Here is a 25,385-nt window from a genome sequence, read left to right on the forward strand (position 1 = left end):
TGACGAGTCCGACTAGGAACCATGAGGTTGCGGGTTCAGTCCCTGGCCTTGCTCAATGGGTTGAGGATCTGGCGTTGCCGTGAGCTGTGACGTAAGTTGCAGACACGGCTCGGATCCTGCCTTGCTGTGGCTCTGGTGTAGACTAGTGGCTGCAGCTCCGATTGGACCCCTCGCCTAGGAACCTCCATGTGCCGCTGGAGCGGCCCTAGAAAAAAAGGCAAAAAGACAAAAAGACAAAAAAAAAGAAAGAAAGAAACAAGAAAATTACAAACGAGAAAGCTCACTGGTAAAGGCAAAGATAATGTAAAAGTAGGAAATCACCTATTGACAAATATGATACCAAAATAGTCTTATCACATATACATTCTCTTCCTTGGTTTAATGTCAATCAATTGAAGGAACAGCTAAATCCTAATCCACTGTTTCTATCCTTGCCCTTGTCTTGGCATTCAGAGTCACACATCTGTCTGCCTGCCTGTCCAAACTCATTTCCCTGCCCTCTCCAGCCCCCATCATGTTGTTCATCAAAATGAAACTACATCCAGTTCTCCTGAATATACTTCTTCACAAAACTTCCATTTATTCTGGGTGACTCTCCTCAGGAATTCGAAAGCCTGTCCACAATGCTCCAGGGTCCCTCCTCTTTTTCCCTGTGTGTATACACGTCTATGTATCTCCTTACATATGCTGCATATGCCCATATATTTTAGCATTTGCCACATTCTATTGAAAGTAACTATGTATATGTCTCTTCACCTACTAGAAAATAAACAGATTCACAATATTGAGAAGTAAAATATGACAGCTTTGTTTATCAGTTCATAGATTATCAGATTCTCACTTGAAACTCCAGTCTCTATAAAAGTTGAACTATTCATTAAAAGTAAAGAGAAATATTAACAGAGAGAAATAGAAAACAAACAACTGTCAAAAAAGCAGGCCCCTTGGAATTTCCATCATGGCTCAGCAGTTAACAAACCTGACTAGCAACCACAAAGATATGGATTCGATCCATGGCCTTGCCCAGTGGGTTAAGGATCTGGTGTTGCTGTGAGCTGTGGTGTAGGTCGCAGATGCGGCTCAGATCCAGCATTGCTGTGGTTGTGGTGTAACAGCTCTGACTGGACCCCCTAGCCTGGGAACCTCCTATGCCTTGGGTGTGGCCCTAAAGAGACAAAAAAAAATAGATAAATAAACAGATACATGAAAATAAAATTCAAAGGAAAGTAAGGTGATGGAGCAGTAAGCAGTGTAATCAGAATAAAAAAAAAAAAAAAAAAGCAGGCCCCTGTAACTGGAGTCAACAGCTATATGTGGACAAGGGGATAAGATCCAAGAAGGACGGACACCAAGACAGGAATAAGTGGTGACTTTTATCCTACCCTCAAAGTTCTTCCCCTAACTCTTATAGGAAGTACGCTCACAAAACATAGAAACTCCAATACAAGAAGAATTATTCTCTCCCTCCCTTTTTTTCTTTTATTTTAGCAAACAAGTCCTGTAAGTGCAATGCTTGTGCTGGTGAAGTCGTTATCAGGACCAAGAGAATATATAGTGGACCTGGAGATGCTGACAGTCAACAGTATAGGAACCTTCCGCACTAGCTCAGTGTTAAGATTGACAATAATAGTGGGGCCATTTTCATTTTAGACTTTTTAAAGAGTCCACTAGAGGCATTTAAATCAGCCAAAGAATATTATTATCTTAAAGCACTATTTTATTTATAGATATATCTAGTACATCTACATCTATATACTGTACACTCACCAGTAATTCAAACAATTACACCATGGTATAAAGTGGGCATTTAATCTGTAAAAATTCAAAGTTTGTCTTTATTAATGTATGTAAATTAGACATTAATCCACTAAACTGGTCTTCTTCAAGAGAGCTAAGCATACTCTATACAATGAAACTTGGATTCTTTTCTGTAAAAGTGGGAGCAAGCAATAATTATCTTCTGTGGTGCTTAAGGAAACTTACCTACAGCTCCAGTGACAGCCTCATAAGGAGGCAGCCATCATAACATTGAACAGCACGCAAGTTCAAGAATGAGTTTTTTAACTGCTTTGTAAGAAAATGGAAAAAGTCAATAAAGATATATTTCCTTAGAAAATGAAGATATACCATACTTGTGTTGGCTTTTATTTTCATGATCAGTCTAAATGTGGTTGTTTGTTACATAGTAATACATCATTACTGAATAATATACTGGTTTCTATATTTTCAATTTTGTCAGAAATTTTTGTTATGAATGTAAAAAAAAAAAATCAAAATTCCCAAAATGAATAAGGTATCCCCTAGAAAATCATTATATTGAGAAATCTACAGGGTGGAAATGAGAAAACAAATTCTTTCTAAACAACTTTAGAGCTGACCTGAAGAAGCAAACTCAGTGCATCAGTCAGTTCCCATTGCTATAACAAAATGTTACAGGCTGGATGGCTTATAAACAACAGAAATTTATTTTTCACGGTGTGGAAGCTAGAAATCCAAGATCAAGGTGACAGTATGGTCAGGTTTTGATGAAAGCTCCCTTTTGGGTTGCAGATTCATATCCTCACATGGTAGAAATAGAGCAAAAGAGCTCTCTGGGTCCCTTTTATAAGAGTATTAATCCCATCCAAGAGCGTTCCACTCACCTGATCAAATTACTTCCCCAAAGCCTCAGTTTCTAATACCATCACAGTGGGAGTTAGGGTTCCAATATATGAATTTGGGGAGGACAGAAACATTCAGTCCATAACTTTCAATAAATGTAGTGACATTTCTGAATTCGGGACTTCCGTAAGATGTAAAGCAAAATAAAAACAAAGATATTTTTCTGAGGAAGTTTTGATTTCTAAATAAAATTAAAACCCTAAAACTTCTCTAACTTATTACCAATATTTCTCATCTTTATATTTGATGCTCACAGAGGAAGGAAATGGTGTTGGTTCTTATTCCTGACATCCGGAGTGACAGTGAACTAAATCGAATTACCCTCCTTCCTAATTCTATGAAAAAGTTTTATGTCTTCTTATTTGTTTAAAATGTAACTACTTTACTTTGATGTATTATATTTTTAAATAAAAATAAATATTGTTTTAGAGGATCACTCAATCTTTGGAGGTTTTTTTTAGTGTAGCCAATAACAGTCAATATAACTGTCTGGGAAAAAATTAGTTATAGCTGATAAAGCAAAAACAACTATTTGATTCTTTTAAAATAAATAATATAGGCGTTGAGGAAACAAAAAGACTGTTAAAATCGTTCCACAAAAATATATGCAGTTAGTTTTCTCTTATATCCAGTTGAAAAGCACATATGAACGAGCTAACCTTGCCACTGAAACAAATGTTCCTCAAAGATTGATAAAATATGTAGTACTTTTTCAAAAAAAAAAAAAAAGTTCACCAAGAGACCAAGAAGCAAAACACAAACTTCTCGTACGAATAGGGCAGGGGATGGGCTTTTAAAGAATATACAGGGCATAGAAATAGTGATGAGAAAAGGTATAAACAAGGGCCAGACAAGGAAGCAAAGTAAACAACCAGCCACAACACAGCAGGAATATTGCATATGCACTTGTGACCCTGTCCACATGACTTGATTACTACCAGTCCAGGTAAATTAATGTTTGATCTAAACTTCTCCATTCTTAATCACCTAGTGATTTTTATACATGTAGACACAGTTCTCAAGTCAGGACAAGGAATGGTAAGAGTAAAAAAAATGCCTAAGACCTCCCTCCAACAGATTTTTCATATTTAAACAAGGAGCCAGGGTCTTATCTATACCTTCACAGAGAATTGTAGAAGAAACAGGAATCTCTCTGAAATATTTATGCATAAATCCTGATCCTCCACCCCCACCTCCAAACACATATATATATAGATAATTATAGAACTATACATAATCCCTATATTAAAATAAATAGATTATATATGGATCATATGTAATTTATTATAATATATTTTATATATCAAATATATAACATTAAAATTTATATGTCTATAATTTAAATATAATATATGATAAAATAATAATATATTTTATTAATATTTTGAGGACCTACAAAAGCCATTAATTGCAAGTAAGAAGGTTTTTCTTTCATGTCAAAGCCTAGTACTATTCACAAATCACAGACATATGGAAAGGGTTGATAAACTAAAGTGTCACTGATATAATTCCTTTTCTTTTTTCAATTGTAAGTACATAAAATTCACATTTTAAGTGTACAACTCAGTGGCATCTAGTATATTACAGTGCAAGTATCACCACTATCTAGTTCCATAGCATTTTCATCACTCAAAAATAAATCGAACCCATTAGTAGATACTCCTTTTTCCTCCCTCCCACAAGCTCTGGTGGGAGTTACCACTAATCTACTTTTTTGTCTCTGTGAATTTGCCTATTTTGGCCATTTTATACAACTAGAACCATACAAGAAGTGGCCTTTTGTGTCTGGCTTTTTTCACTTAGTGTAATGTCTTCAAAGTTCAGCCATGTTATAGTGTGTTATCAGTACTTCATTCCCTTTTGTGATTGAATAATATTCCATTATGTAGGTATACCATACTTGTTTATCCTTTCATCAGTTGATTGACTATAGTTGATAGGTTTTTTTTTCCACCTGCAATTTCTTTTTATCTGGAGTATCAAAAAGGAAACAGATGTCTAGACTCTTCATCCACTAATTTTCCAGCCTACATAACCCATTTTTAGTTTCATTTTTAACTAAAAAGAACAGCAAATGAAAAATTATCTTTCATTCATGAATTAAAAATCCTGTAAAAAAAAACTTTGAAAAGCTAACACATTAGTCCCTTTATAGGTTCAACCTTCCTCAGTAAACATAAAAATGTCATGCTCTCTTTAAATGTAATTTCAAATTCAAAATAAAGAAAATATCATCACTAAACACAAACCAAAGCATTAGGACAAAGCCCTGCTTTGTTTTCAAACTACACATGACTCCCTCCACCCATCCTCCATGAGAATCACTGATTTAAACCAGCTTCCATAGATGGGAATCATGAAAATAATTCATCATCAGTCATTATTATTCAGCAGCAAACATTTATTGAGCAACTTCTATGGTAATCTCTTCCAACAACTAAAAGCATGATGGAGCATAGAGAAACCAGAGTTCTAGTCTCAGTTCTAAATTAACTAGTTGTGAAACTTAGCTTCTTTAGACCTTGATTTCTTTATCCATAAAACTGGGATATTGAAACAAGGTGTTTTTCCAGCTTTAAAAACTGTAACTTATTCCTGATGCCACAGGTGCACTGAGAGAAAAGGTGGCCCCATTTGCCAAACTTTTTAAAGCATTTGAGTATTATTTGTATGCAACAGCTGTTGGGAAGCACTGGACATTGGTGAAGAAACAAAAGTAATAGCTCTTATGTGAAAAACAAGTCTTCAAACTGAGGGTTCATTATTGGGCACAAGGACTTGAGAAATTAACCCAATTTAACTATAAATTCTTAAAATTACAATTCAAAATAATTTTTCTTTTTTTTATAATTTTTTTGGTCTTTTTGCCTTTTCTTGGGCCATTCCCGCGGCATATGGAGGTTCCCAGGCTAGGGGTCTAATTAGAGCTACAGCTGCCAGTCTACACCACAGCCACAACAATGCCAGATCTGAGCCACATCGGCAACCTCCACCGCAGCTCACAGCAATGCCAGATCTGAGCCACATCGGCAACCTCCACCACAGCTCACAGCAACTCCAGATCCTTAACCCACTGAGCAAGGCCAGGGATTGAACCCGCAAACTTATGGTTCCTAGTCGGATTCGTTTCCACTATGCCACAACAGAAACTCCTACTATTCACTCTTACGTCATGCATGTTTTGCTTCTTACTACTGATTCTCACTGAAATATAATTTTTCACGTCAAACTGAAAGTCATTTTTACCATCTTTCACCAGTGAAAAAAATCCAGCCATGGGTTCCCACACTTCCAAATATGCTTCCAGAGAAAGTCATATGTTCTTATTCAGTGAGTCTCAATAATGAGAACTGAACTAGACATTTCTCCATCACTTCACCATTCCAATGCCCATACCTGGATCCTGAGACTTTCATACTCTCTGACTGTACAGAGTTATTTTCTGACAGTGGTTGAGAAAGACCTCTTGGTTGTTAAGACTTCCCAAACAGAAAATGACTTCCCTTCAGCTGCCAAAATTTCCCTCTTAAATAGATTTTTTGACAGCTTGCAATCTCCATCCCCTCTAAACACAAAATCTCCCATTACAGATACTTCTTTTTAATAATAATAGGATTCTAAACTTAGATCCCACCTGGTAAAACCATGTTATTAAGACTTGCTCAAAGTCACAGTTTGTTCAGCAAGAGCCCTATGCCTAGAATGCAGGTCTTATGACTTAGATTAGGCCATATGCCTAACTTTCAATTCCAACAAGTAATCCCTTTCCTTCCAAGCTTCTTTCTACAGTGCCCATCCCAAATTGTGGACCAGTCTTGCTGGTTTCCATGACCAGTTGTCACTACTGCTGTTACATGTAGTCACATTGAAATAGCACAGATACCAGCCTGATCCCAATCTACTGTTAAACTTTAGCTCATTTGTTCTCTTTTAAAACTCCGGAGAGACAGATGTAATTGTATTACACAAAATACTCCTGAAATCTAGAAATTGAAACTCAAGAGCTAATCATGTAGACATTACTATTTCCAATAGTAATTTCAAAAACAAAAGCAAAAAAAGCCTGTTACTGAAGATACAAGCAGAACTCTCTGCATGGGGGAACTTTGAGAAAGTCAGTAAAGATAGAATGGGGCCAAAAATCTTCTCACTCAGACGCTAGACCAAAGGCCTAATGAGTCCTTCATTCCATAAGGTTAGTAGAAGGTAAGGGATTAGTGAAAGATTACTACCATTTCTGACACTGGTTAATATTCATTAAGAGATTAGTGAAGGAGCAAACAATGAACATCATCATCTAAAGGATTCTTGCTTTGGAGACTAAAATAAGATACCACATTTTATTAGCAACTCAGCTCTCAATAGGGCTTTTGGTTCTTTCACCATGTTTAAGAAAATTACCCAAAAAAGTAGATTTTTTTTTACATTGTGATTTTAAAAATATAAATGTTGAAGGGTGGAAATCAGCTCTTTTTATCTAAAAAAAAAAAAAAAAAAATGGAGTCATCTCTATGACTCTGCCTCTACCAGGGAGATGTTTTAGTGATTCCAAATGATGGAAATAGAAAGATTATTCAATGCCCTTAAGATCACCTGAACACAGCCCACTGGGATTATTATTTGGGGGGAAGGTTCACAAATACGAGTTTATCGTTGAACCTTGTTTCCATGACTACAAGAAGTTGCTTTTGTTTTGAATAACCATGTATACTTCTAACTTTCGAACACTTTAAAAATAAAGAACAGCTGCTGGTCTCCCCATACATAAGAAGCCCACAAGGGACAAAGCCCTCCATTAATATATCGAATTATTTTTAACACATTTATATTTCTATTCTGAATCATCATCTCACAAAGATGGCAAGTATCCATCTTCCCAGCTGGGGGGAGCACCTGCACAATACAAATGCAAACTGTGACACATCTGGTACCAAAAAAACAATCTTGTTTCATCTGGCCAGCAGACTGAAGTATCAAGATCATTGAACAGAAACAAGGCAAAAAGTTAACTGCCATTTATACGTAGTCAACACAGATGTCTAGTTAATCTGTTTATATTGTAAGCACATGTGTATGTTAACGGAGCACAGACCCCTTTAATAAGCCAGAGTTGGAATATAAACCAGGAGAATTTTAAAGACCTGAATGTAATAATTCAGTTCTTTTTTATCTTCCCATAGAAACTAAATTAGTTTCATCAGAATCTCAGCATTTTTTTAAACAGATGCACATAACACAAATAAATAATTTTGTTGTTTGTGTATCTCCAAATTGTTTACTTATTTCTTTTAAAAACTACATTCCATGTTTTTGTATCGTAATATTTAGATTATGTTTAAGTGGTAAATTACTTGCACATGACTTATACCAGGTGTCTTGGTTTATGTGGCCCCCAAAGAAGACTCTGTTGCAGAACTGAGTGTGGGTAGTTTGAGAGGTTAACTTAGGAAGCATAAGTGAGACACTAGGGAAAGTGAGTCAAGAAAGGGAGAGCTGCCAAAAAGGAGTGAATTAATGAGTAGGTCACTTCCACGGGCAAGCTAGTGCTTAGTTTCTCTGGTAATTCTCTGAGAAACAATATGGAACTTACCTTAAAAGCATCCCACCAGAAGTCAGCTAGACTGGGCCATTTAACTACCAACTTGTATTCCTGTGGTGAGGATTGCCCCCAGGGGCACTCATGCCACACCCATTATAACCACCTTCAGGTGGGTGAGCTTCTGGGCACTGAGGAAGGCCCTCAGGCAGAGGGGAAGAGAGACGGAGGCTTGATATGGGATGTTGTCAGTGAGCAAGAAACTTCTACTACAACCTCCAGTAAGCTTGTGCTGCTGAGGGGATGCTCGGTGGATGTCACTGTCTACACTGATTGGAGTATGACAACAAAAGCACATGTAACTGGCATGATGGCATCATACCACATGAGCCTTTCCTTAACCTTTTTCTTTTTTTTTTTTTTTTTTTTTTTTTTTTTTTTTTTTTTTTGTCTTTTGTTGTTGTTGTTGTTGCTATCTCTTGGGCCGCTCCCGCGGCATATGGAGGTTCCCAGGCTAGGGGTTGAATCAGAGCTGTAGCCACCGGCCTACGCCAGAGCCACAGCAATGCGGGATCCGAGCCACGTCTGCAACCTACACCACAGCTCACGGCAACGCCGGATCGTTAACCCACTGAGCAAGGGCAGGGACTGAACCCGCGACCTCATGGTTCCTAGTCGGATTCGTTAACCACTGCGCCACGACGGGAACTCCTCCTTAACCTTTTTCTGTTGGTTCTCCATCTTTTTTCTCTCTCTTCCTTTCTCTAGAGAAAACTCTAGTTTCTTTCTCCTCCATGCATCACTCAGCAAATCAGGCACCAAACATGTACATTTGATGCAAAGACACATAAGATATCATGTAAAGAGGTATCATATAATTAACACCATGAACCTATCTGATTCCAGAGCACAAGTCCAACTACAGAGTATTGTATAAAATTGGTTGCCCTTTGGAAGTTCCCCTGAGGAGCAGTGAGTTAAGAATCCCGTGTTGCTGTAGCTGTGGCACAGGTTGCAACTAATGCATGAGTTTGATCCCTGGCACAGGAATTTCCACATGCCACAGATACAGCCAAAAACAAAAAAAAAAGTTGCCCTTCAGCAATGAATTTTCAAGAAAGCTAGTGAAGCTAAAGCTTCAAGGCTTTTCCCTTGCACCAGTCCTTCCTATGAAAAATTCTCCCATTCATCAGAGGGGTAAAATGAAAAGCAGAGGATTTGATTTTTATTCAACACCTACTCAAGAATATATTTAATTATGTAGCATATACAATTATAAATGCACCATATCATGAAAATAATTTTCATATATTTCTATAAGAACTCACTAGAAATTATTCTTACAATGAAAAGTGAATTATAACCAAAAAAAATCTGTTCCAGCTAATACTAAAAACTGTAATTCATTGAGGAGAAATAAATTTCAAATAGAAGTAAGGATAGACTCTCAGGTTGATCAAATTAATGAAGGGGGGGGATTTCCTCCGGTGTCTTATCAGTAGGAAACCAGACTAGGATCCATGAAGACACACGTTCAATCTCTGGCCTTGCCCAGTGGGTTAAGGATCCAGAGTGGCTGTGAGCTGTTGTGTAGGTCACAGATGCGGCTTGGATCCTGCGTTGCTGTGGCTGTGGTGTAGGCTGGCAGCTACAGCTCCAATTCAACCCTAGCCTGGGAACTTCCATATGCTGCAGGTGCAGCCCTAAAAAAAAATAAATAATGATAATAATGAAAAGGACTGAATCATGAGACCATGCTGAGAATTTAAACGTCCTGCTACTCTGATATGGAACACTAATATCAGTAAAGAAAACAGGACATTGATCATTTTAACCACTACAAAAAGGACATCGACAACTCACTAGTTAGTGAGTGTGGCCATTTCAAAGGGTGTTGAACATTAGTCCTTGCACAAGAAAACTTGGAATGGTCTATAGTTGTACATACCTTTTTTTTCTTTTTTTTTTGCTTTTTAGGGCCGCACCTGTGGCATGTGGAGGTTCCCGGGCTAGGGGTCCAATTGGAGCTGTAGCTGGCAGCCTATGCCTCAGCCACAGCAACTCAGGATCTGAGCAGCATCTGCGACCTACAGCACAGCTCACAGCAACATCAGATCCTTAACCCACTGAGCAAGGCCAAGGATCAAACCCAAATCCTCATGGATCCTAATCGGGTTTGTTAACCACTGAGCCATGACAGGAACTCCATATAGTTGTACATATCTTACACAATAGACACTTGATAGAGGTTTGTCAAATTTGACAATTCTTAAAATTTGTATCATGTTGCCAAAATGGTTTGTGAAACCAAAGAATGCATTTTATAAACTATCAGTTTACAATTTTTTCTCATTATAGAAGAAAGATTGAGTTATCTTTCTATTCTCTCTGTAAGAAATGATACTACAAAATTGTGGCCATAGGCAATTAAGGAGTATGCAGCCAAAAACATAGGGGAAGAAGTATTGCAAAGGAGAGCCTGGCAGCTGATTTCCCTAGATTTGTGACATTTAGTGTCAGCTTTTAAAATTTGTGATTTACTGATTTCTTTTGTCATTCTAAATAAGAATTCACTTTTGTATCTAATTTTACATTTATAATTTTGTAGTCGTTCCCTTAAAGTGAACTTCTAAATGTGTATAAGCTTTGTTCAAAACCTAGAAACATTCCTGATTGCACACAAAGTAGCAGTAGTGTCTAGCATATATGGGGCTTATGGGCATAATAGACAAGGACATTTAATCTAAGCCTTAGACTATTTGAATAGGCAGGAGAAAAAAGGTATCACCTTTTATTTCAATCTTACCACCCCAGCCTATAGGTATCATTTAATCTTGTTAATAGGAGTTATGTGTATTTAAGAGTTACTAATTTCTGACTCAAGCTCAAAAGTTGCAAATCATATTTCCACCTCTGGCCTTATTAAATGTGTTCTTGTAGTGATTTAACATTCTGTTCCATCTACTTCTCTTAGCAATGATTATCTGCCTTTATTTCCTTCTAGGATCTGTTGATTAGCAATTAATAAGATGGTAAAGACCTCAAAGAGATCAATCTGAAGCTATCTAAACCCTGATTTCATCCCAGGTCTGAGATCCTGCCTTATATTCTAGTGTAATTTGCTTTAATAATTATTCATTGATCATCCGCTATGCACTGGGCACTGTGCTAAGTACTAAGGGAGCAAAGATAAATATGACATAGTCCCTAGCCTCAAAGAACTTACAATATGGTTAGAAAATGAAACACTTATATTAGTCGCACCTGTGACATATGGACATATCTGGCTAGGGGTTGAATCAGAGCTGCAGCTGAGACATATATGTCACAGCCACAGCAACATGGGATCCTTGACCCAGTGAGCAAGGCCAGGGATCAAACCTGCATCCTCACAGAAACAATGTGGGTCCTTAACCCACTGAGCTATAGCAGGAACTCCTAAACACAAAAATTTAACTTCAATTTAAAAAAAAAAAATAGTCACGATTAGTTGTGTACTTATATTTAGAAGGTGTGTTTAGTACATTATCTCACTCCTCACATTCATCCAATGAAGAAGGAAATTTTTTTTTTTTTTGGTCGTTTTAGGTCCACACCCTTGGCATATGGAGGTTCCCAGACTAGGGGTCAAATCAGAGCTGCAGCAGCCGGCCTAATACCACAGCCACAGCAACGCAGGATCCTTAACCTATTGAGCAAGGCCAGGGATAGAACGTGCGTCCTCATGGATACCAGTCAGATTCATTTCCATTGAGTCACTATGGGAACGCCCAGTGAAGAAGGAAATTTTCAGCTCCATTTTACTGGTGAAGAAGCAGATTCAATAACTCTTTTCGGGTTATCACGCAGGGGCAGAACTAGGATTGGAAAAAAGATCCATTTTCTCTAGAGCTTTAATGTGGCCTAAGGGGAGCACAGCTGAGAACAGTTAACCCTGGCTGGGGGAAGTCAGAGAAAGCACCCCTGGGCTGATCTGAAAGGTATTCCAGCAGAGGGGAATTTAGCCCCAAAGGCAAGGAAGTAAAACACAACAAGGGACAGGTCTAAAATTTGGTTAAGTTCCTAACACTTAACCAAGATACTGACTCCTAACACTTAACCCTATGGTGAAAAATCTCACTCCATCCCTCAGGTTTTTTGTTTCCCTAACTTTTCTTTTTCTTTCTTTCTCTCTTTCTTTCTTTCTTTCATTCTTTCTCTCTTTCTTTCTTTCTTTCTCTCCTTATTTCATTCTTTCCACAAGCATGGATATGATGGTTGTTTAAACACTTCCTGCTTTTAACAATCTTAATTTATTGGGAGAAATACATTAATAATCCCACAAACATAAAATTGCAATTATGACAGATGCCAGCCAAAAAAGCAAGCGGTGCTACAAGAGCCTAGAATAGGAAATCAAATGACCCACCCAGGCATCCCTTGAAAACTGTCTCTAGAACCGAGCTGTTGAAGAAGAGTAGAGGTAATTGACTTAAAAAGCGAGGGAAGAACATTCAGAAGAGGATCTACATTTAGGCAAAGGTCCTTTGGAGGGAAAGAGAATTTCATGGGATGGAGTCCAAGGGACTGAAATACCAGTGTAGGTGAAGCTGAGAATGCAAGAGTAGCTTGATGGGGAAGAAAGCTACTGAGGGTACCACTGAAGAATTTGTGTCTTTATTCTTAGAGCAATGGAAAGCTATTTAAATATTTGAAGCAGGTATGTAATGTTATCATATTTGCACTTGGAAAAGACCTCCCTTTGACCTTGAGATAGACTAGAAGGGGGTGAGAATAGACACAGGTTAGAAGACTATGCCAGCAGATGATAGGCTAACTTGGGAAAAGATGATAGGCTAACTTGGGCGAAAGTGTTGGTGGAGAGCATAAAGAGAAATGAAGAGATTCAATACATATAGGAGACAAAACAAAGGACTTAGTGACAGGTTGGATTTGGATAGTGAGGGAGCAGGACATGATGGTGGAGGTGAACCTAGGTTTCTGGTAACCCAATATGCAGACAGTCATTTCCAGGCAGAGATTCAGGAACCAAGCTTCTTCCATTTGGAGGCTCTACTTCTTGCAACTGATGACTTCTAAGGTTACTGCACTCATCTACATCAAGAGGTGAATCAGTGGTGTGAGAGAACATGAGAACTTTTTATAGGGCAGGCCAGGAAGTGGCTTACATCACTGCTCGCATTCCTTTGGCCACACTTGTGAAGAAGGCTGGAAAATAGAGTCTAGCTATGTATTCAGAAGAGCAAAGGGGTTTCATCACTAGCTAGTAGTCTCTGCCTCAATGGATAAACTAGAAAATGAGTACAGTTGATCATTGAATGGCACAGGGGTTAGGGGTGCCAATCCTCTGCCCAGTCAAAGATAATTTGGCCCTCCTTATACTCCATATCTGAGATTCCACATCCATGGATTCAAGCAATTGTGGATTATGTGGTACTGTAGTATTTACTATTAAAAAAAAAATTGTATATAAATGGACCCCTACAGTTCAAACCTCTGTTGTTCAAAGGTCAACTGTACATTCTTTAGTATGGCAATGGAAGTGTTCCACTGGAGCAAAGGATGGTTTTCTAACTCCCAGATTTATTTTTAGTTTCACTTGTTTTCTCTATATCTCTTCTCTTTAACATATTTCTTGTGTTTAAGGGTAAGTAGGACCCTTACTTAATTCCACATTTCCATATATTCATTTTTAATAAGGGCAAATTACTTTTCCAATGCCTGTTTATTAATTTAATGGATATATATAAGTGTTGACAGTTGTCTCATCCTAGTTTTTTACTCCTTGTCCAAGCATGGAAGAAAGAAATAAAACTATTTTTTTACACTTAAAAAAAGGGTATTAGTACTGGGTTTTGAATTTATAAGAAAAATGTTTGTGCACAGATACAGTTAGTATTTCTAATAATCATATGAACGAAAACAGTTTAAGTGTATAATAATGGGAGAATGGCTTAGTTAAAACTATAGCACGTCTATAATCTACATACTGGAATGTTATGCAGCAATTAAACATTTAAAAAGAGATTATTATGAAATGGTGAATGTTTATAATACAGTGTTAGGGAGTTCCCATCAAGGCTCAGTGGTTAATAAAACCAACTAGTATCCATGAGCACATGGGTTCAATCCTTGGCCTTGCTCAGGGGGTTAAGGATCTGTCATTGCCAAGAGCTGTGATATAGGTTGCAGACTTGGCCAGCTTGGATCCAGCATTGCTTTGCCTCTGGCGTAGGCCAGCAGCTAATGCTCCCATTGGAGCCCTAGCCTAGGAATCTCCATATGCCCTGGATGTGGCCCTAAAAAGACAAAGACAAAAAAAGAAAGAAAGAAAGAAAAAGAAAATGCAAAATATACTATCTCAATTACATAAATATATTCACAGAGAGAAAAAATTACACCAAATGTCAAATGTAATTATTCCTGGGATAGGATTAAAAGAACATTATATTCTCCTCACTGTACTTTCCAGTATCTATAATTTATCTTTTTTTTTTTTACAATGAGTTTCATATCAGATTAAAAGTCCTTTTTAAAAAATTAGTAGCAAGCTCAAGAAGCCATAGGAGTCTTAGGAATATGATGGGTAATCATAGCCAAGCCATATTAAAGCTTCCTAAGCAAAAACGGATATTAAATTAAAGCTGAAGTTTTCAATCTAAAATTTGGGAGGGGGTTACCAGAATCTTCCATATGAATCTTCTTGTTCAATAGTAATAAGAGCCCACCAGTCTCATTAATGGGGACTAATTTAACATCTTGGTGAACTACATGCAGTCCATGGGACAGGACCATCAGAGCTAACCTAGTAAGGCAAAGCCAAAAAACAAAACTCAGGCCAGAGAATCAGACCTCAGTAGAGGAGGTGGGATAACAAAGCCAAACCTACCGGTATGAGAGAATCAGGGGACAGGCCAAACTTTGGCTACACAACAGCAGAGTAAAAGGTCCAGATGTTAAACAAGCGATCTAAGAGGCCAAAGCTAAAGCAGCAGTTTGGATTCAGAACGGTTAAGTGAGGATCAGGAGCAAGGATTCAGGTACCAGGAATTCAGGTTAATCTCTCACAATAGAGGTAAAAATCTAAGGAATGCCTGCAAACATCTTAACAAACAAACATCCTAGCTCAGTGTTAGCAAATCTGTGTTGCCCTTTTCCAAGAATGGCGTTTTTTAATGCCTAGATATTTAAATAGTAAAGATGATAACATTTCCTGAGCACCGTAGACTATGGCCTTATGCTGTGCTAACAACGTTATATGCTTTACAGATATTGTCTCATTTTGTGACACAGGCTTTTCTAGCCCATTGGAAAAATGAAGAGACTGTCTTGGAGAAGAAACTGCCCAAGGCACATCAGTAGAAAGTGGTGTACTACAAATGTAATAAATTCATTGAGTAATAAAAATAAAATAACCCCCCCCCCAAAAAAAAGAAAGAAAGTGGTGGAGCCAGGTCTGTAACCCAAGTCAGTTTGACACCAAAGCTCACAGTCCTAACCACCTTATTACTGGTCAGTGGCTAATTCTACATTGCCATGGATATTTTCTGTGCTTCTTTCAAAAAACATGTCAGGCCACTAACTCTGATGGCCTAGTGGTTAAGGATTCACCATTGTCACTGCTGTGGCTCAGATACAATCCCTGGCTCGGGAACTTCTACATGCCACAGGTGCAGCAAAAAAAAAAAAAAAAAAAATCCAAAACATGTCAGTAAACCAAAAATCCTGTCTACCAGGGATGAGGCTAATAGACACCATGAGTGAGTAAACTACACTAAGGGCTTTGGCGCCTATTAAAGAAATATTACTAATACAAAATATTTATGAACATTAATCTGGAAAATAAGGAAGTCTTCTCAGCATTCCTAACAACACAACATAAAGTCTAAAGATGACACTTCTTCATCTCCAGCCAAGATAAATAGGGAGGAAATGAAAAATTTATACTAGAAATGGCTAAATCAGCCATGCAAGTTAGCCTGGATTTAGGAAGTGTCTAAATGGAATAAGTAAGGCATTAAGCAATTAAGATTTCTAATTAAAACTGAAAATACAACAAACAACCCTTTTATGATTTTTCTTTGGATCACTGAAATGTATCATCTTTAAACCAAACATCTGAAGGACACTAAGCCTAAGATATAAGAAAACCTTTACAGTGAAGTAAATGTTTTTATGGAAGCATAAAACGAATTGTGCAAAATGGAATAATGAATAAAAGTGTAAATACTCCTTTGTTCACTTCTTAGAGATTTATGTAGAGCTGCTGAATACCAGTTGCAACCTAACATGCTCAGTATTTTTTTTTAATTTATCAAGATTTGAAAAAAAAAAAAAAAAATGGAGTTCCCATCATGGTGCAGTGGTTAATGAATCCGACTAGGAACCATGAGGTTGAGGGTTCGGTCCCTGCCCTTGCTCAGTGGGTTAACGATCCGGCGTTGCCGCGAGCTGTGGTGTAGGTTGCAGACGTGGCTCGGATCCCGCATTGCTGTGGCTCTGGCGTAGGCCGGTGGCTACAGCTCCGATTTGACCCCTAGCCTGGGAATCTCCATATGCTGCGGGAGTGGCCCAAAAAAATAGCAAAAAGACAAAAAAAAAAAAAGATTTGGCGTGTTTTTTTCTGTTGAGTGAAAGCTCATGCAATTAGCTGTACAGAGAGCTACAAACACACCCAGCCACTTTACCTTAACTGTTCACCCATCATCAAGTACACACTCTCCAACGCTGGTCAAGTCTAGCAGACCATTCCAAAAGTAACCATGGGGCTCCAGTACATAGAATTTACTTCCTTCTGTTCAAAAACAAAACAAAGCAAAACAGCCCCTTCAGCAGCAATTCTCATCCTTTTCCCAAGAGATGCTTTAAATACTCTGAGATGAAATTATGCAAAGAAAAGAGAAAATAAGTGATGCCATGAATGTCCCAAAATGGCAATGAGGAAGTCTCATAGCAGCCCATGATCACCTTGGAGGAAGGTAAAAATCAAACATCGGTTCGATGACACCACAGAATTTGTGTTTTGTCTTTTTAAAGGTCCAAGGGCCAAACCGAAGATTCCATTTTGAAGTCACTTTACTGATTTCAAGATACATGTTATATCCTATGAGTGTGCTTAAAGGACAGTGGGATAAGTTTTGACGTCAAATAATTCAAACTAGAGGATAAATAAAAATCAAGAAATGAAAAATTATGTAACACAAAGCTATTTAACTCTGCCAGATGCTTCTGTAGCAAATAAGGAATCCCAGCAAGACAAATGCATGCCCCGTTATCTTCTCAATAGCTTCGATAATGAGCTATTTGGTATGGAAGCAAGCTTGGGCCCTAGATCTTGACAGTTTTATTGCCCTTGGTCAAAGTTTTCAACAGCACTGGGGCAGGCATGACTAGGCAGCTAGATTACACATTCTGACTTTCCTCTTACAGATACACAATATTTACTTTACAGCATGAGCCAATAACCAGCTGGCCAATTAGGCCACAGATTCTTTGCACCTCATGAAAGCTAAGCAAAGACTGAGTAAAAGAAATCTCGGAAACGCACGCAGACTGGACTTTCCTTTAATATGTCTTCATATAATCTCCACAAAAAAGAATGTCAACAACCAATAATCTACTTTAGTGTAAAACTGAGTGTCTTTCAAAAGGAAATTTCTAGTTCTTTGGGTTTATGGAGACCCACATTCTGGAGGTAGATAGGATTAAACTGAAGAAAAAGAAGCAGTTTTATAAGAAATTTCCTGAACTCCTCTAACTCCTTTGTTATCTGGGTCATTCAAATCCCTCCACAATCAGTTTTCCAACTTTTTTTTTTTTTTTTTTTTTTTGTCTTTTCTAGGGCCACACCCGCGGCATATGGAGGTTCCCAGGCTAGGGGTCTAATCAGAGCTGTAGCTGCCGGCCTATGCCAGAGCCACAGCAACGCCATATCTGAGGCGCATCTGCGACCTACACCACAGCTCAGGGCAACTCCAGATCCTTAACCCACTGAGTGAGGCCAGGAATCGAACCCACAACCTCATGGTTCCTGGTCAGATTCGTTAACCACTGCGCCACCAAGGGAATTCCAGTTTTCCCAACTTTTTTAAACCAATATTTCCTTCAATGAGTTCTCTCTTGTAGCCGCATTGATTTTCTCATGGTCTCCTGAACATGCAATGTGTATTCCTACCTCATTATGTCTTCTCAAACCATTAACCTTCACTTAGAATGTCGTAATTCCTCCCTCCCTATCTCTCCTTCCCCATGAGGGATCCTCCATCTAGACCCAGCTCAAACATCATCTCCTCCATAAAGAACTCTTAGCCACCATTTCTCTCTTCTCTAAACTCCTTAGCATTAACTCTTTATATGTTTATTTGATACTTATACTGCTGCATAACCAGTCTCACACCATTATATAATGTTTTATCTATGAGATTTTTGCCCTCCCCCTAAATTGCCCAGTCACCTGTAGGCCATTTCTACTTGAGTGGCTGCCATACTGCAAATTCAACAAACCATCAAAAAACTATATTCTTCTTAAATTTCCATTACTAGCACCATCACTCAATCAGGCTCAAAAACTTGGAATTATCTTTCAGTCTCCTTCTTCTTCCATACATCCCATATTTAATTAGTCACCAGGGCCTATGAATTCTAGCATTGTCATATCTCTTGCAAATAACCACTTGCCTTTTCCATTTCCACTGCCAATACCCTCGATCAGGCCTTTATTTCCTCACCTGGAGTATTTAAAATTTCTCACTGTCCTCTCTGTCTCCAATTTCTCCACCTTTAATCCAATCTAAACACTTCAGTCAGATTAATCTTCCTAAGTACAGCTCCAAATCACATTATTTCTCCATGTAAATATCTTCAATGGCATCTCTTGGCCTAATAAGGTTTAATTTAGGAGTTTACCCCAAGAGCATTCAATAATAAATTTTCTGCACTAAATTTTTATCTCAGAATTTGTTTTCAGGGATCCAACCTAAGACATCCAACTACCTCTCATATCTTTCATTCCTGTCCTTCATATATTCTGCATATCAGTCAAAATGGGGGAATCTGCCATCCTTAAAGACACCCCATGTGCTATCACTAACTCATTCATCCACAAAGTATGGATGAATACTAAATACCTAAAATGTTCCAGATTCTATAACACTATTGACCAAACTAAAGGAATATAGACAAGTAAGCAGGCCATTAGAATACCATTGCATGAACAATGATTTCCCAGCTGAAACCGAAGGAAGAATGAAGGAGAAAAGAGTGTTAGATAGGAAACAGTGTAAACAAAGTCCTTGGAAATGGGAAAACTCACCTGGCAAGTCTGTAAATTGCAAGAGCACTTCAAAACGGCTGAAGTTCAGAGAGCCTGAGTTGTGGTAGCAAGAGATGAGGCAAGAAAGGCTGGCAGGGCCAGAACAAGAAAGATGAGGAGCCTTACTTAGGGATCTAGAGACTATCCTTAGGGCAACAGGGAGATATTTGAGGGCTTTAAGGTAAGAAAAAATATGATCACATTTGTGTTTTAGAAAGATTCCTCTTGGGAGTTCCCCTTGCGGCTCAGCGGTTAACGAATCTGACTAGTATCCATGAGGACATGGGTTTGTTCCCTTGCCTTGCTCAGTGGATTAAGGATCCAGCATTGCCATGAGCTGTGGTGTAAGTCACAGATGCAGCTCAGATCCTGCATTGCTCTGGCAGTGTTATAGGTTGGCACCTGTAGCTCCGATTTGACCCCTAACCTGGGAACCTCCATATGCCGCAGGTTCAGCCCTAAAAAGACAAAAGACAACAAAATAAATAAATAAATAAATAAATAAATAAAGTGGTTTCTGTTAAAAAAAAAAAAAAGAAAAGAAAAGAAAAGAAAGAAAGAAAGAAAGATTCCTCTGCATACAATGTAGGGAAAGAATTAGCTGGAGGAAAGATCGAAGGCAGATGGCTACCTCAATCATCCAAAAAAAGATGATGGAGAGCTGACCCAAAAAGGTGACAATGGAGACAGACAGACCTGGACAGACTCAGGACTCAGGAGATATTAAGAAACCAAAGGGCATGATGATGCATCATTTGGAGGGTGTTAGGGAGAAGTCAAAGATTATACCATGTTTCTGACTTGAATAATTAGAGGTACATCATCCACTGACATAGGAAATACTGAGGAAGATGCAGAACTGGGGAAAAAGATAAAGAGTTCAGTTTTGGACATGCTGGACTCAAGGTATCCACGTAAGAGTTGGATATGTGATTGTGAACTGAAGACAGTTAGCTATATGGGTCTGGCCTTCAAGACAGCAGTCTGGCTAGAGACATAAGTGAGGCATCATCAGCATACATACAGTCATAGAAACCTGGGATGAGACTGAAAAAAAGCTGTTAGAAAAGCAGGAAGAAACTCAGTGGAGTGTGGTTTCATAAATTCAAGAGAGCACTTCAAAAGGAAGCAAAGGGTAACAGCGTCAAATATTGTTCAGGCCAAATAAAATAAGGACCAACAAGACTGTCCACTAATTGTAAACACCTCTGTGCCTTTGCTCAACCAGAAACCATAGAAACATTTCCCATCTTTCTTTCCAAGATGGTCTAAAATTGCCTCATATTTGCACAGTGATTTACTGAATATCATTACATGTTACCACATTTACTGACTGTAAGATTTTGAGGGTTAAAACCACCCCATGTATCTTGGCATCCCTCTCAGCTCATTAAAAATGTGGATGCCGTAGGTTCCAAATTTGCCAAATTTGCATAGAAATTTGAATGAAAGAAGAAGATGGCAAGAGCTGCTCCACAGTCCAGGACTATTGCTCGTCCCTGTCGTCCCTTGTCTTAGTCTCACAACTAAGACAAGTCTGTGTCCGTGTGAGAAGAGTTGTGAAGACCTTCCCTAGACTATTTCAAAAAGAACACCAGTCAATTCACCGTTATATGCAAACTTAATGAAACGAGGGCGACAAGGCCATTCTTCCTTTTCACCACAAAATTAACCTCATGGACCAGCAGTTTAATGCCAGCCCTGGAGCAAAGTGCCCACATCTCCCTGGACCTTGATTGCCCTCATTCACCCTAAAAGGGAGGCCATGAGCAGCCACTGATAAGGAGGCATTCATCTTCTGACTGTTCTTTTTTCTGGAGGGCAAACGTTTAAAAGGAAAACCTATTTGAATAGGTGCAACTGCCAACTTCACTTACTCCTTCATAGTTAATGAGCCTATTTTGTTTTATGGGTGCTTCAAAAGAGCTGACAGGAAGGAGATGGCTCCGAATGGAAAACACGAAGTAACTTGCTAAGTCCTCATTGTGAGTCGAGGGCTTGCCTTGTCGTGCCCTCACAGACTTACATTTCAATGATTCCCTTTTCAAACACAGATCAAAACCCAAAGGAGAAAAGAATCCTTACTCTCCTCCAAAATGTCAACATGGAAGAATATTTCAAGGCAGCTTGAGGGAGATGCAGCTGCCAACACAGTAACTGTTAAAGCAGTAGTGATACGGTACATTTTTTTTAAGACATTCTGCCCAAATCTCCAAAACTTGCTGCTCAGCAAGTTGCCCTCCCCCTCCCCCCACAACATTCCTCTTAAGTTCTCGAGAGGCTCTGGCATTTAGAACACTGGCAAACATTTACTCAGTGCCTCGAAGGGCACCTCCAAAATGGCTGGGTCCTTAATAGTGACACACCACACTGGTAGCCCTTTAAGCAGTAGCTTTTTATAAATGGAAAGAGGACAGAGCAGTGAAGATGAAAGTTAAAAGTAAACATCCCCAGCTCTGTCCAGATTATGTTGCCTAAAGAAACTAGTTCAGTAAAACATTAGTGTGATATTAAGCACCATAGGAATTTGGGTAGCCCCTATTTTCATCAAGCTGTTTTGTCATTCAGCACTGCCTCCATATTAAGATTTCACATAATAAGCAAATTTCACTTCTGAATGTCTTTATCCCTCACACTGTGGTTTCTACTGAAACTCTGAGTGGGTTAAAAACAGATGATCCACTTTACACTAGTCCATCCTACAGATGTCCAAGCATGCATGGCATCATTAAAGTGGGACCAGCTATGTAATGACAGCATTTGAAACAGGAGAAAGAGTATTATAAATCTGAAGCTTAGGAAGGAAATTAGAGATTTAACCCAATGTCAGCATTTTATAGGACTTAAAAAAAATTTTTAACAAGCTGAGACATGAGAGAAAGTGTTTTACTAAGGTCACATAGTTACAACTACTGTCTCAGAACTGGTTTTATTCTCCAGTGTTCCCACTCGTTTAATACCTGTAATATTAGATTCCTATCACAATATAATACATTTTATAATCTTAATAACCACACAGAGCACATAGCTGACTAGGAGGCCTTCGGGAATAACATAGATATAGAGATTAAGAACAATTCAGGTAGGAAACAATATTTTGCAAACAGCAACTATATATTAAATTGAGAAGAAGGTTATTTGTAATAGGCCAGAAATTTTTCACCTCTAGCTAGTAAAATAATAATAGTAATAACAACAACAAAACGGCAGAATTTTTCAGATGCATTAACACATCTAATTCTAACAAGAGTCTTAAGAAGTAGGACTATTTTTGATAGGGAGAGAGTAGGATAGTTACACAAGTGGTTGTAGGAGTCCCAGTAGGGGACCACAGATAGAGAGGGAAACCTAGGGAAATTTGGGAGACCACTGTAAATTAATAATTGCTCAAGAAAGCCATCAGAAAGAAGCAGGCTTGCTTAACTATAAAACCATGAATAAAAGCACAAGATATGCCCCTGGTTATTAAGTGAAAGATAAAATGAGGCCTGCATTCAAGTTCAGCAAGACAATGACCCTTAAGACCAAGGACAGGAGTTTAAGGGAAAGGTAACATTCCAAATTAGGAGACCTTTATTATAAGGAAACCTGAGATGATTTAACATATTTTAGCATATGTTACCACCCTTCTGCTGATTTGAATAAGCACCAGGACAGTCCTAGTTTGACCTCATAGGGTCAAATACTCTCTTATGGGATACAAAGGAGGAGCTAATGATATAAGCCTACTGGAAGAAAGAGGAAGAGGCAGTCTTTTCCCACTCCTCACTTTCCTTGGATTATAAAAATGTAGCCCACCTAATCCTCAGGGCAATGCTTCTTTGCCTGCCTGCTTCTATCTCTCACAAGCGTCTTATCTTAATAAATCTATTTCTTGCCTGTCACTTTGTCTCTCACTGAATTCCTTCTGGGCTGAGACGCAAAGAACCTGAACTAAGCCCAGACACCAGGTGAGTGATTCTAATTTTAAAAACTCTGGGTTCAATCCCAGTCTGGCTTCTGGCTGGGTTCGAGTCAGAAGTGTTGTCTGTTTCATTATCCCCATTTTAGAAATGAGGAAACCAGGGCTAAAGAGGTTAAATAATTTTCCCAATTGTTCACAGGTTCTGTGGCTAATAAGTGAGAAAGCAAGGATTTAGACCTAAGTTGTCAGGCTCCAGAGGCTACCCTCTTAACCACTATGCTGTACTGACTAGGCTTAACATATATGACTAGAAACAACATGCATGAGATTGATTTGATTTGCAAACAGATTCCCCAGAGCCTAAAAACAAGAGTTTTATTCTACATACAAAATTTACAATTATTCTTCCTTTATAGTAGGTCTTGGAACTGTTGATCTAAAACAGTAAAATAATTCAACATCTCACAATTTTCAAGCAATCCTTCCCACTGATGTGTTGCACTTCATTTCACTTGATAATTTTTACAATGAATTAATATAAGATCGCACTCAGTTTAAGAACTACACCTATATGTTTATTTTACTATTTTTCAAGAACTTAACTTTCAACAACTTTTTTTTTCCTCTAAAAGATTGCGTTTTTTAAACTAAAGAGCTAGTATCTGTACCTTTTGGTCATTATTCATAACTTGTTCCAGTTCTAGTTTGACCACAATTTTTTTTTTTTTTTAATGGCCACACCTGCAGCATATGGAAGTTCTCATGCCAGGGATTGAATCCGAGTTGCAGCTGCAGTAACACCAAATCCTTTCACCCACTGTGCCAGGCTGGGGATCAGACCCACACCTCTGCAGTGACCCGAGACTTTGCAATCAAATTCTTAACCCACTGTGCCACAGTGGGATTTCCTGACCACATTTTTGTAGAGAAAGACACATTTTAGTGAAGTAAATTTCACTAAATTGTTATAATTCTTTGACCAAGTTTCTATATACACTTATAGTATTTCTAATTTTTTGTATTTTATTTTTATTTTCTATACAATTTTCAATACAATCAACTCTTTTGTGGGTAAATTTTGCAATGAAGATTTTTATCATTTCTATATCAAATGTTACTGATTATAACTTCCATCATTTTGAATCTTCTTTTTGTGACTATCTTTTCATACTAAGTAAAATTTTGCTATCGAAATTTTGTCAGTAATATTTTATACTTCTGTTAAGTTTGGTAAATGACACATTTTATCACATGAAGTTTTAATAATTGTCATTGTTATTTCTTATTGATTCTTTTACATTTAATATTCATTACAATCTTGATTTAAAATAACCGTCAGTTCATGATAATATTATGAGTAACTACTCTCAGATAATCCATGATTGACCTATTATTAAGGATTGGTCAGTTGTAAGATTTGTATGCTTCTAATCACTTTTGTATTCCATGCACTGTCAATATAATTGATTGGATTATCTTGGTCAAGCTACTTAACCTGTTTCTGTTTTCTAATTTATAAAATCAGAATTATAATATTACATACCTTTAAATTACTAAATTTTAAGAGAAAAGACCTGTACACCACCTAAAACAGAGCCTGGCACCTAGGAATCACTCAACAAATATAGCTATCCCACTTTTTACTACTGTTATTAGTGGTAGGTAAAAGAGTACATAGCAGGGTCAAAATGTCCTTGATATCAATATGATAGAGTCAAAATGGCAAGATCAAAACAGCAAAATCGAAAGGTGAGAACAAAATATCCCACCTTACTTACACATAGTACCTAACTCATTTGCAAGTCCACCCTGAAAGAAGAAACTTTCACTATTACATTCTCTGTCATAATATAGCAACCATTATACTCTTTTAGGAATAATTCTATACTAAATTCATTTAGGTAAAAATATAATCCAACACTATGTAATTCATAGCAACCACCACTACCTCCTGTGCCTTTTTTTTTTTCTGT

At 38.0% G+C, this 25,385-nt stretch overlaps 2 protein-coding genes across 10 annotated transcripts in view; one reads left to right on the forward strand and one right to left on the reverse strand.

Moving 5' to 3' along the window:
- EFEMP1 (EGF containing fibulin like extracellular matrix protein 1) overlaps window positions 1–3,095 on the forward strand; it is a 65,575-nt gene extending 62,480 nt beyond the window's left edge. The window contains 1 exon segment of one of the 2 annotated variants that reach the window (NM_001244261.1): window positions 1,489–3,095. In NM_001244261.1, the coding sequence (NP_001231190.1) occupies window positions 1,489–1,650 (162 nt within the window). In that variant the 3' untranslated portion in view covers window positions 1,651–3,095. 2 annotated transcript variants of the gene reach the window in all.
- The window catches only part of CCDC85A (coiled-coil domain containing 85A), a 691,471-nt gene that overhangs the window by 511,773 nt on the left and 154,313 nt on the right, over window positions 1–25,385 (reverse strand). For 5 of the 8 annotated variants that reach the window (XR_002342946.1, XR_002342945.1, XR_002342947.1 and 2 more), the window contains one exon: window positions 16,885–16,991. The exons of 2 other annotated variants lie outside the window; for them this stretch is intronic. The gene's annotated coding sequence lies outside the window, so the exon portion shown is untranslated. Of the gene's footprint in view, window positions 1–16,758; window positions 16,992–25,385 lie in introns of those variants that run through there. One more of the 8 variants, XR_002342949.1, reaches the window with a different exon arrangement.

This window comes from Sus scrofa, chromosome 3 (genome assembly GCF_000003025.6).
Source record: "Sus scrofa isolate TJ Tabasco breed Duroc chromosome 3, Sscrofa11.1, whole genome shotgun sequence".
In the NCBI taxonomy this organism is placed as follows: domain Eukaryota; kingdom Metazoa; phylum Chordata; class Mammalia; order Artiodactyla; family Suidae; genus Sus; species Sus scrofa.